Source organism: Cottoperca gobio, chromosome 16 (genome assembly GCF_900634415.1).
Source record: "Cottoperca gobio chromosome 16, fCotGob3.1, whole genome shotgun sequence".
Taxonomy (NCBI): domain Eukaryota; kingdom Metazoa; phylum Chordata; class Actinopteri; order Perciformes; family Bovichtidae; genus Cottoperca; species Cottoperca gobio.
In genome coordinates, this window is record NC_041370.1 from 6,961,169 (window position 1) to 6,974,304 (window position 13,136).

A 13,136-nucleotide genomic window follows, 5' to 3' on the forward strand; every position below is an offset into this window, starting at 1 on the left:
TTCATTAAATGAGTAACAATTCTTGCATAACAAACCAGATGGGGAAGGGGGTGGTTGAGGTTACAGTGCACCCAACCTTCCCCCCTCCACCAATGGGCTGGTCTTTGGGCAGAAAGAGCGAGCAAGCAAGAGAAAGAAAGAAAGAAAGAAAAAAGAGTCTGGAGTCCCTCCATCTTAAAGTGATTTACCCAGCCTGTCCATGTGCATGTGAGTCATCGAGGGCTTGGCTGGCTCCATGGAAACTCTAATTCGATCACACACACACACACACACACACACACACACACACGGTACCAAGTTCGGGTCTGCTAAAGAACAAAACAGACTCATTACTCGCACCCCAATAAACCCAACAGGGACGCTCCATACAGGCATGGACATGTGTTTTTCATTACAAAGTTTTCTATTAGGAGCCAAGAATACAAACAGTCAACAAACCAGTGAGCCATACTGTCACCACCAGAGACAATATCAGATATTATTGCGGATCAGACAAAAAAACACAAATTTCCACTATCGGAATAATCGTAAACATCCTCACGAGGGACTTGAAAAAGCTGAGCTCGCTATCATTGTAGAGAAGTGCAAAAAAGAGCCAGATAAAAACAAATACAACAATTATCACTATCCATCCATCTATTTTATTATAAGAATATATATAAAAAAAATATATATATATAGTTTTGGACTTGGCAGTTTACTATTCTCTAACATCTTAAGAGCAAAACAGTTAATCAAGAAAATAAATCATCATCAATTGCAGCTTTCTTATTTGTCACATTGTGGAGAAAAACTTTAGTTTTCAGTATTTCTGATTTACAGCTCCTGTTTCTGTAAGACTGCAGAGAAACTTAAGCACAAATGTGTTGGCTAGGAATAAAGAGCCACAATAAATGATGCATCTCTTTAAGATAATTCAGGTCTAAATTATTTATCGCTCTTATATGCACAGCACTACAAAAGGAAGTTATTCAACATAGAAGAGTGCCTTCAGTGTTGTGACACTTAGAAAGAGTGATCTCATTTACTGCTGGATAACACCCAGAATCCCGGGCTCTCGTCGGCGCTCTCATCTGCCCTGGCATGACTCAATGTGACAGACAATCGTCTGCCGTCACATAATACAAGCTGAGATCATCGTAGGGGAACACAGGGTTTCCCCCCCGAGGCAGCCACAAGAGCAGAGGAGACGTGTGATCAAACGGCAGGAGGAAAGATGTACCGCAGCACGATGAAATCTGCCGCTGGTCGTCGACTGTGGTTTGCAGCCTGTGTGGCCTCAGGGAGCAGGACTCGTGACGCTGAGCTTAAGAGTGTTTCATTATGTTCTACATTCACACCTGAGAGGGTGCCAGTAACAATGAGACCGATGCATTTGAGAAAGATAGACGTTTTACGTAATTAATAACATTAATGAAGGCAGTTGCAGGCTCCGGGTCGTGTGCGAGACTTACTGGGGACACTTAATGGGAATTAATCCATTGTTAATTGAATTAGTTCCACCTGTGCTTTTCCTGATATGACAAGTCAAAATGTCTGCTGTGAAAAAAAGTCTATTGGTGCAATAATTATGGAAGCTGAAGGACAAAATATGTTTTCTAATGACTTTACATTATAGTGATGCAGTCAATTATAAATGAAGTGGTCAGACTGAGCTTCCACTAGTGAGTGTTAGAAGAGAAACGCGCGTCATGGTTGGTGTTTGACATTTAAACAATGATCTAGCAGGATTATAAGAACCTGGCAAGCTTCATTTTTCATTCCACTATTTACCTAAACAGCAGGTTACACTCAATAACTCCACAGAATCAGATTTGTCTTTAGTGATGGCAAACTCTTTGGGTTTTGGACCGTTGATGGGACAAAACATTCTTCACTATTCCCTGACATTTTATAGACCTAGAGATTAAATCAAAGGAATGAAAGTAATCGTTAGTCAAAGCCCTCGTTTCTTGTTCCATCAGAATTACTTTGTTTGAACACATGTTAGTATAGTACAGTATAATGGCAGGCGCAGAGTTAGTCTGAGATGCATGTTGACAGCTTCCCGTGCAGTCGGAGGTAATTTCCCAAATGAAAAGGAAGAAAAAAAGAAAGGGAAGAATGCTGAAACTGTTGCCACCGGAGCCTTTTAAGAAAGCTTTGCAGCATTATCAGAAGTCGAGTGCAGGCTTGCTCTTGTCCATTTTAGGAAGAGACTTTGAAGACAACTTTTATCTCAACAAACTTGACATGAGCAGCTTGAATGAGTCCTGCTGTTATCCACAACATAAGTCTAATGTCCAATGTATATCGTGTCACCTTAGAGACGCATTCAAAGTCTCTCTCCAGTTAAATATAGAAACTTTACTCTACTACAATATAAGACCACGTGTTGTGACGTCCACCTCTGCCACCGCTCTCTCTTTTACTTCCCATTTTCCCCTCACTGGACAAAGGCTGGCTGAATATAAAAAGCTTTTGTTTATCAGGTTGTATGCGTTGCTTAGTGTGTGAGGTTGGTTTTCCTTTGTACCATAAATGTCAGGGCCTAATGTGCAGCTCTGCGATGACAACGTGTGTCGTGTTACACAAGGCAAATTAAGTAACAAGGTCAGAATACAGATTTAAATGGGTTATTATGAGGAAATTAAGTTAAACCGTTAAAGAGAATTTCAGGTGATCGTAAGCAACAATAAAGTGCAAAGACACATGGGTCACATTTAATAAAAAAGCAAATATTCCAAAGAAAGGAAATGGGAACGCGCCGTAAGATAAGTGCACTTCCTGCTTTGTTCTCCGATCGTTGGCACGTCGGTCCTTGAACACAGCGACCTGTACCGTGTATCACGATGACACTTTGTATTCTATTGAGTTTCAGTTTGTGCTGCTGGACACGTTCTAACACAGCACCTACTTAAATCAATGTTTTAAAAACATTGTTCCAACGGACTGGCTGCAACAAAATGCCAGAGCTTCATGTACCCGCTGCCGCACCCTAAACCACGAGGAGAGGTAAAGCCCTGCTCTTATTCAAAGCAGAGCCGATCCAGGAAAGGGTAGGGCAGTTCACTTTTCAATCCTTACAGTTGAGTCTCATCCTTATCAGACAGACTTTGACCAAAAGAGCAGTTCAAAGTTTAGTATCAACAGAAGAGTTTTGATTTTAGACGGCGTGTAGCAGGAAATCAGACACACGCGTGCCACAGATTTATTATCGATTCATCTCGTTTAAATGTAAGAAAATAGTTGCCAATCTTTATTTCCTATCCAAGTTGACATATTCAAATGGCTTTACACAAAAGTATTTAGTTTAATATCATACAGGTGACTTGATTGTCGAAGTAGTTGCCACATTAACTTCCCGTTGATCGATTGATATAGTTCTATATTTCCCGCACGAGCGCACATATTTAGCAAAACATACCACAGATAAAAGCACACAGCGACATGTGTAAATTGTTAACACTCTGCGCTCATCTGCCTGGGGGAGCGTTAACTTAGACAACGAGTCCCGTCAGTGACACTGATGAGCATCACAAGCTGCCGTTTCCCAGCCGGGAGCACAGCGTGAGGTTAGACCGTGCACGAGACACCAGACGCACTATATCAGTATTAAAAAGGAAAGCTGCGTGAACAAGAGTTCGTAAGAGTTTGACAAACCTGTGAACAGAAGTTGTGTCGCTCCTGCTCAGAGGTTTAGTGTTTTCTGTTTTTTGTTGTTTACTTGGCTCCAAGCTTCAGAATTTGTTGTACGGCACCACATTGCACCCACACCTGCTTTTGCAAAGTTAAGCGTTTCTCTTTATTTTAGATTCTAAAGTCTAAAGTCTAAAGTCTAAAGTCATATACTGCTGGAGCCAGAATGGTTGGTATTCCGGCCCAACAGTTTGAGGTTTTGCCTCGGGGGTGGGACAGCATGTGTTTCCAGTAGTTGTTGTGCATACAAAGCAGTGTGTTAAGAGTCATGCCTTTGGGCTAAACAGTGTGTCGAGTCAACTGAACTGCAGTGAAGGTCCACCGGTTGCTGTGTGTTCTGTCAAACATGAGAGGAATAACCAAAAGGACGTCAACAAAAAGTCGACATATTGTGAGACGTAGTCGTTTGTTGTGCCACCGTCTGCTGCCGTCTCCACCCGACGCTGAGCGGGCCGGTCAGAGCAGCCCGTCACAGTGTGTATTAATAAACCTGACTTCCCGCTACAGTGAGTCTACAGTCAGCCCATTCCAGAGGCCATGAAAAAAAAAATGAAAAAAAACCTCTGAGTCACCCCGTCACACGGCCGAGCCAAGACTTTCAGAGCGCCATGGCAACCAAACACCAAACACACTGGCTGAAGTATAACAGATAAAGCCGGTCCAGGCTGGATCGAGGGATTCTTTTCCACCGCACATGCGTCAAAAGATCCGCTTCCTCTAGAGAAACAATGCTGCGGGAGCCGGTCGGTGCTTCTCTTGCCAAATAGATGGAGAATTACAATGACGTGGGGGACTTTGTGGAAGTGAATAGAAAATGTAATAATACTGTTCTCTCAACAGAGACACACACACACAGCGCACAACAAAGTCAACATCCTCATCCACCTACAGTATGTGCAAATTTAGATTGATGAGCTTGGGACATAAATGAGCCACATTAAAAAAAAGCCCATTTCCTGCAGAATATAAAAATGTAATTGTGATTCCACACACACGCTTCACATTCAACAACAATAATATCAAGATATAGATCAAGATATAGAACACAACAGTGTTAATGGGGGGAAAGCACTCCCTGCCATGTGTGATCCCCTTGTACACACACACATTTTTTTTTTTTTTAAAGGCATGTGTGAATATCTTTATTGCGTCACAAAATGAGGACCGTAAAAGGAGCACATGTCGTCTGACGTCCCACGTGTCAGGAGATTTACTTTATGCTTAGTACTTTGTCAGACACCTTTAACCCGAGGTTACATATTCACATTCCTCACCAGCCACTGCTGGCTGAGGCCTACAGCAGTAGTCCCATCTGCAGACAGTCACCCAAAGAGACAGTAGTAATAATATAATTGCATGCTCTTAACACCTTGGTGGAAGGGAGGTAGCACAGGCCAAGGAAGAACCCATAAACTATTCATTCCAGAGCAGGTCTGACTTAAAATATGTTACTACTCCACATGTTTTCTGATCAGCTAACTAAGTGTAACAGATGTAAAGTTATCACTTTATGTGGCAGAGTCGTGTCACACACTGTAATGAAAGACATTCTGTCATTAGGGCAGTAATTCTACCTTTACAGAGCAGGCTGTGTGTTAAAGGTGGAGCCCGTTTGGCTGGAGGCGTGTCATGTCCAACATCCACAGGGCTACATGTGACACAACTGACGAGTCATACAAACTTAACAACCAGGAATGTATTATACGGCGCTAATGTTGCGTTTGAATGCACGCTCCACATTGCATCCCTGTTAGAAAATGAGGGCGTTGCACCACCTCAGTTGTATTAAACGACAGGTTTGAACAGGAGGCATAATGGCACAAAAGGTACGATTACAACATTCAGATCCACGTTCAGTTGCTTTGACTGCAGCGCCGTCTTAACCATTACTATGAAATGTTTTGGAAACGCATCAGAAAGCCTCAAGCGCTCAGCTGAAATGCTGATGGCTAAAAAAAGGGAACACAACGCAAGAACAAACCTGCACCGGCTGATGTGTCACAGTAAGTACGGGGACATGGTGTCATACCGTTACCACAAATTACCTTCTTCTCGTTTTACCATTGTGGATTAACTTTACCATTGTGGATTAGATTAACTATCTAAATGATCATTTTGTACTGTGCTACAAAATAAACTTATTGGCATTTCCATGCATCGGAGCCACAGGAACATACCAGTTGTTGTTGAATCAGTTGCCAAAAAGGTAGGGAATTCCCCCTCAAAGCAACCAGACGACAGCAAATAAATGCATGAAAGCATTCCAACGCCTTTAACAGTACAATGATGTGTTCGAAGAGGCGCAAAATTCTAACTACATCTTGTGTGTGCCGTTTGCCTATAATATATGACCATATACAATAAATATGCTAACTTTTACTGTGGGTGTAGCCACAACCACTTTGTGACGTCACCATTGTAACAAAGCCACTCCCTTTCAAGCTCCACCCCCCACATGCTCCACCTACCTGGCTTTGAGGTCCTTGTGCTCCTCCCTGATCTTGCTCAGCTCCAGCTGCAGCCTTGCGCGCTCCTTGGCCACCTGGTCCAGGGTCTTGCGGGCGTCGGCCAGCTCTGCCTCATAGGCTAACTTAATGCCCGACACATCGCGGGTGCTCGATGACTCTGACTCAGTGATGCGCAGACGCAGTCCGGCGTTCTCTGACTCCAGCGAGCGCACCTTGTCGATGTAGACAGCCAGCCGGTCATTGAGGTTGATCATGTCCTCCTTCTCCTGCAACCTGGTGATGCGGGTCGGGGAGACGGCCCCACGGCTGGTGCGTTTCTGGCTCGGGGTTTCCATGGTAATAATGGCTCAGCAAGAGGTGCAGAAGGGGTGAGTCACTGGCTGTGGGGGAGGAGGGGGAAGGAAGGAGAGTTAATGAAAACTATCTGAGCTGCCTTCACTAGGCACCAAATCATGTGTTGAATCACACGTTGAACTTTAAGGGAGTTTATACTGAAGAAGTGTTCCAGTGTTGCGCAACCCTGATCCTCGTCTGGGCAGCCCAACTTCAGTGCTGGCTCTGCTCATCCTTTTTCCACATCTATAAAACTTCATTGAATACCTGCCCTCTACTGTACTTGAAGTGTGTGGGGTTAACAGTAATGTGTAGAGGCAGAGCTCGTTCACAGGAATGAGATTTGTTTTTATTGGTTCTTGTTTTTTAAGACTTCAGATTCTTTGGATACAAAACTCCTATTGTTTTATAAAAGAAGGTGCAACTGTTTTTTTCCTGCTTTTAGTGCTCCTGATAACGTCCCTTATTCACACTGGTATAAACACACTTTCATAACATATGCCTCTTCTGTGCTCCAGCTTCATTCAATTGTTGTAGGAGCAGTTAGGCCACTTTATGCAGCTCACTCCTGAGCAAACATATTTCCCACGAACATCAGCCCGTACCTTCGGCTCACCAACAAGGCAATTAAAATACTTTTATAATTACTCTTAAAATATGCGGCCGTAGCCAGGGACACTAAAGTAAATTGAAACATGTCCCTCCTTCTGTGAGGCATAAAACACACACAAAAGCTTCTAATTGCTTCCACGCCATTCTGCAGCGCCCACAACCACCAGCACCCATCGTAATACCAAAGTGTTGACTCATATCAACAAACGCTGCAAGATGCCCTGATAAGGACATGAATCTGCTTTAGATGCGTGCAAAACAGAAGAATGAATGAAAGGGCTCAGGAGTATATTCAGAAAAGAGCGGGGGAAATAGGAAAAGTAAACATTTCAAGCCGTAAATCACTGAATAACAAAATGTGTAATAGGAATGTTTTTTCCATATCAGAGAGCTCTACACAGCAATTAAATACGAGGCCTTCAACAGTATTTATAAACGTATCAGTATTGTTATCAACAGCAACTGTGGTTAAAACCGATGGGACTTCAAACCTTCATCTTATTTCTCAGCAGCTAACCACTCACAACCACTCAGCCCTTTCTCACTGTACGGTGGGAAAACCTACTGCAATTTACTTCAGCAGTGGGTGGACTCAGTGGGAGGCCATCCAGCCTCCACCGCCCATTACCAAAAGTGCACACAAGGACAAACACGCCCATATGGGTGGGATGGCGCATGATGCGTGCACACGGCCACAGGAGCAAACCCATACACTCACAAGTACTCTCTGGCCTAACTTTGAATAAATGAAGCATCTACTTATGCTCCCAAAATGTGGCGAGTGCCAACAGGTGCCGTCTGATGGTCCATTCTATAACAGCTGCCAGTAAAAGCTACAACTTTTTAAAGTTAAAAGGTATTCCACACCACTCCCTGATAGAAATAGTAACTTTGAGCCGACTTAAGTTAAACAAGCAGTGTATTATTATACATTATTATATACACAGTAGCACTGTCCATCAGTGAAGCAAACACTAAGCCTCACAGGGAGACAGAAATCTGTGTTAACCCTCTAAACCTTACCTCGACTGTGTGGGACACTCTCGACTTCAGCCTGCTGAAAGAACTAAAAGTGAGAGTACAGGAATCTTTCTAGAAGTTTATCTGCTGGTTTGAGTGTGAGCTGCTGCGAGTGTGTGTGCCATACCCCAGAGGTGCGTAGAGAAGAGGATCCGTTGAATAATGCAGTCTTGCTCTCTGCTAGTGGGTGTGTGCGCCTTTGGCTCGTGCCCTGAACTGTTCTCCTAGCTATCTCTCACTGCACATGTACCTACTGCTGAGAGAGAGGGGGCGGGAGCACAAGAGAGGGGGGAGGGTGGGGCGGAGAGGAGGCAGGCTAGACAGACTGTGCACGCACACACAGAGAGAGCAGCTGCAGAGCTGTATCTCTCCCTGCACTGCTTCTATCTTTTCCCTTCTCATTTCACTCAGACAGAGCCCTCGAAGAAACACTGACCTCAGCAACTGCTGCAAGTGGTCTGTCAATAAATCGCAGTGACACTGATGATACTGCACAGCTCCCAGGTGGGTGACAGTGTGCGAATGTGCGGATCTCACCCTGCTGCTATGAAGAATACATTCTAAGCCCACTTTTCTGGTCGAGAAACGCTGTGACGGCCGACTCTGAAGCGAACACATGCAGGAAAAATGTTTGCTTCACTTTTATAGATCAGAAAGAAAATTAATTCTCCCTGCTTCAGAAATCAGCCGAAATGACTCTGGCGTACACAACATGGCAGGGTAATCAAACAAGTCCAAAGTACATGGAAATCATTCATCACCTTATAGCGCCGTTGAGTTTTTATCCATGGCAGAAAAATAACCTCTCAGCAATCAAATCCACTGGATCCAATGAGGAAAAAGTCCTCAAAGCTTTTGTGTCATATTCCCAGTGAGTGATAGAATAATCCCCACAAGTCATCTTGAATGTCTGAAGGTCTGACACTCAAAACAAAGCCTGATTCTGGTCTTATATTTATTTCCTCGGGGTGGAGTTAATGGAGTCACAGGTCCAATCAAGTTCTGATGCAGGGGAAAAAGGACGTTTTCTGTGTGTGTATACATCTACCTCACCATGGAAATGGACCTTAGTCTATTTGTGTGCGAGTGTCAGTGTGAGTGTGTGTGTATGTATGTATGCGTGGTTAAACAAGGGGCAAGACAGCATCTCTGTTTTTGGGCATGGGGCAGGCCCAGTGGCTAAGGGAGTATCCTCGCTGTATTGTGGCCTTCCAGTGGAAAGGAGCAGTCAGCCTCTGAAGCTGCCTCTCTGAGTCACACGTCGCTATACAAACAGCTCACTTGTTCACCAGCTCCTCTCTTTCTTTGTCTTCCCATTTTAAGTTTTTGTGTTTCCATCATGGAAGTCACAGCCCAAACTTCTCTCTTAAAACAAGCTTTTCTACAACTCTCCAAACCTTCTGGCCTCTTCTTGTGCCGTCTGTGTGCACCAACGGTAATCATCTCGTATCACAAGAGCTTTCACGATGAAACAGAGACGCTCAGGTGTGACGCAAGCTGCATCCCTGCAGCAGAAAGGGGTGATAATTGACAAGTTTCCCAGATTATAGAATAAATCTGCAATAATGAACTCGTGGTTTCAAAACTTCATTTCGCAATGAAATCAAACCCGAGAAAAAATAAAAAGATTGTCACAATGTAAGAAGCTGGTACCAGCAAATATTTGCAATTCATGCTTGAAAAGTGAGTCAAGCGATAAGTCGATTTTAAAAATAGTCTATTCAGCTTAGTCTCGTCATCTTTCCTCATCATTTGCAGTGATTTCCAACTGTTGGATCGCCGCTATTATTACCGTCCCACTGGGTGAAACATTACACAACGAAAGAAAGCTTTTGAAATAGATACAAAAATTAAAAAAAAAGGTTAATAATTGTTGTATTTGGATGTTTTAAAATCATGACACCTGGCACATTCAAAAAGTAAACCATCACTTTTCATAGACTAATAGCGATGCACTCAAGTCTTCAGCTGCCTGTCTGACGCACACTTGGGAGTCTGAATTCCAGATGCACTCGCTCATCAAGTGGGAAGACGGGAGCGGGCCTGACTGACCGTGATGCAACTCTTGATACACTGAGGAACAACGCGTTAGCAGTCAGCCCTCTCCTGACTCGTTTCACTCTTAGTCTTTTTCCTTGTGCCCTTGCAGCATTCCAAGAGGGCAGCAAAACAAACAAGGCGTGCCTCTTGAGCAATTTGGAGGTTTAATTTCTCCATTATGAGCCACTGACTTGCTGCTGAGAGAACAACTTCTTTTTTTAGAAGCAAGTTCCTATGAGCAGTGCACCCATTCCAGTTTCAAAACCTGGGGAACGGCTCCTCTTTCTCATCCCTCGTCACCTTCTCCTGCACAAACCTACAGTTCATCTCAATGTCGGGATTAGCGTTCACATAACACGGCCAAATAAAGTTGACTAATTTGTACAATTTAACAGTTCACAGACGCAATTATCTGTCATTTGACAAACCAGTCAGTCAGTTACTCAGAAACACGTTAACCGTCCTTGAGGGTGCTTTGTACCTCAGCAGCAGCTCTAATTGTAAAGCAGTCTCTCTCCGTGTTATCTCTGCTGTTCAAGAGCCCATTGTTCACACACTGTGCATTAATCATTAATAAAAGAGTGGATGCATATCTGTCAAACGCACAAAAGCCTGTTCTTCAGAACTGTGTTTGATTTTCCAAGTACAGCTAAATATTTTGATCCTGTCCATTTCTACGTGTAGAACATGTGCTACAACGTCAAACAATTGCTGCTTTGTGAGCCTTTGTTTGGTTTACTGTGCAAATTATTCTCGACATGATCACGGCAGCCTTTAATCTCATGTAAATTCATTCTTAGAACTGCTCACAATGTGGACTAAATATTGCTGAGACATGAGGGACTCTTCTTTCTTGGGTGCGCCTGAGCAGAAATAAAACCATCAGAAACTTGTATCGTTCCTATAAATCAGTTCCAGAGGAAGTAACTGTCCCAGTAGGAAATTGAGGAAACTGTATATGGGGCAGAATACCCACACCCAGGCTGAATAAGCCTTAACTACTGTCGCTTTAAAAGTGTGCGTGTGGCTTTGCAGCGTGGAACAACCTCACCTCTGAAGCCACACCTGTTTATACCAACACCTTTTGTTTGATCCAGTCGCGTCATTAAGATAAACATACTACCGAGTGTGGCAGGAAGTAACTCATTTACCTCCTAACTGAAGTACACCTCTGATATACTGGTTCTTCACTTAAATATTTATTTTATACTTCTACTTTACTACATTTCAGGGATAAAATACTGTAGTTTTAACTCTAGTTACTAGTATTTATCTGATTTTAAAAACACACGAGTAATGATTCAACCACCCACTGTATAACATGTATAAAATCCATTTTTATCCATTCTATTGTTTTAATTATTATATATTTATTTCTTGTGTGCATTTAGTCAAATATAAAAAAAGTAAAAGTCGTCATTGTGCAGTAAAATATTCCCTGTGTTTTACTGCTATATGTGATGTTTTGGGATTAATATTACTGCTGCATTATGTATGTTTAAGGTTGTGCTAATTTGAACTCTTTCCTATACTGTTGGATATTTCATTCTGCAGCAATGCATCATATTATATAAGATCATCGTAGATCTCTAAAAAGTCAACTTTTCATGAGCTCAGAAAGCAAATGTTCTCAGCTTTGTAATGATGCATTCCCCAGCTGATCCAAGAGGAGGTTTTAAATAGTTTATATAGTTTTAGAAGTAGGAGAATGTTCTCAACCCATAAAGCAACACCATTTAAAAAAAAACACCAAAATGTGGAGATGCATGGTTTTCACTATGACAGGTGATATATTGTACACAGACAGCTACGCTACAAACAAATGTGTTTTGAATATGATGCAAACTAGCAACAGTACACACACACAGGAGTTAAATACCACCTTAAACATCTACAGCGGTAAAATGCAACATGTAGTAATACTAATGGAAACACATCATATAATAATAAAACATTGACAGGGAACAATTTACAGCACTATGAGTAGGCCTACTTCTATTACATCATCTTGCTGATAACACTTAAATACTTTGACTGGGGTGTTTACAATCAGGACTTTCACTTGTGGTGGTACAAGTACTTTTACTCAAGTAAAGGATCTGTACTTCTTCCACCGCTGGGTGTACCTGGGTTTACCTGGGTGTCTATCCCTGCAGTCTTCTCTGCTCATGGATACTGCTGCAGCTCCCTCACAGTGTGCCTCTCTGGCGCCCCCTGTCTGTCCTGCTGGTGTCTGTCTGTCCCCTCAAGTCATGCACATGCACAGAGAGGATACAAAGCGCCATCCACTGGCTGACACACTGAATGGAAACTTATGCTTCCAAGTGGGTGATATCGCTCTACATCGGTCACTGAGTTCACGAGTTAGTTCAACACCGTGTCTGCACGACTCCTTTAAGAAACAATGCACCTAAAACACAACATATAGCTTAGAGATATTTACACTGCGACACATATTGATTCTTACCGTCTCTCTTTGGAAAAGCTTTTCTGCAGTCGTGTAAAACACGTCCCGTCCTTTCCACGGTCCCAAGTGACCTTTCAAAATGTCGACAGTCGTGTTAATCAGGATATTATCCACTGGGCCGGTGTTTCTTTGAACAAATCGGTGTGAGACGAACTCCTCTGTGCCGAGCAGGCAGTCAACAGCCACCTGCAAATCACACTTGATTAGACAATCTGTGCTAATTACAACGCAGCCTACAGGTGCCACCTGGCGGCCATTGTTAACGCTCAACTGGCGAGGCTCAGGGAAGGCGGGTGGGGTTTGTGGACAAAAGAAAATTAATATATAAAAATATGAAAAAGACAAACAGTTATATACCTCGTACGTAACCTGAGTATTTCCATTTTATGCAACGTCATACTTCTACTCCACTACGTCTCAGAGGTAAATAATGTACTTTTTACAGCTTTAGTTACTCGTTACCTAAAGCGTAAACAGTAAATACAAATTAAAATGAGCCAGCTGCAACATTAAAGTGA

At 42.9% G+C, this 13,136-nt stretch overlaps 1 protein-coding gene across 3 annotated transcripts in view; it reads right to left on the minus strand.

Annotated features, from left to right (window-relative positions):
* lmna (lamin A) overlaps positions 1 to 12,809 on the minus strand; it is a 30,630-nt gene extending 17,821 nt beyond the window's left edge. Inside the window, exons 1-2 of one of the 3 annotated variants that reach the window (XM_029451548.1) lie at positions 12,619 to 12,809; positions 6,147 to 6,526 (exon numbers count right to left, since the gene is read on the minus strand). In XM_029451548.1, the coding sequence (XP_029307408.1) occupies positions 6,147 to 6,481 (335 nt within the window). In that variant the 5' untranslated portion in view covers positions 6,482 to 6,526; positions 12,619 to 12,809. Of the gene's footprint in view, positions 1 to 6,146; positions 6,527 to 8,114; positions 8,357 to 12,618 lie in introns of those variants that run through there. The other 2 variants (XM_029451547.1, XM_029451549.1) reach the window with 2 other exon arrangements.
* Positions 12,810 to 13,136: the final 327 nt, after the last annotated feature.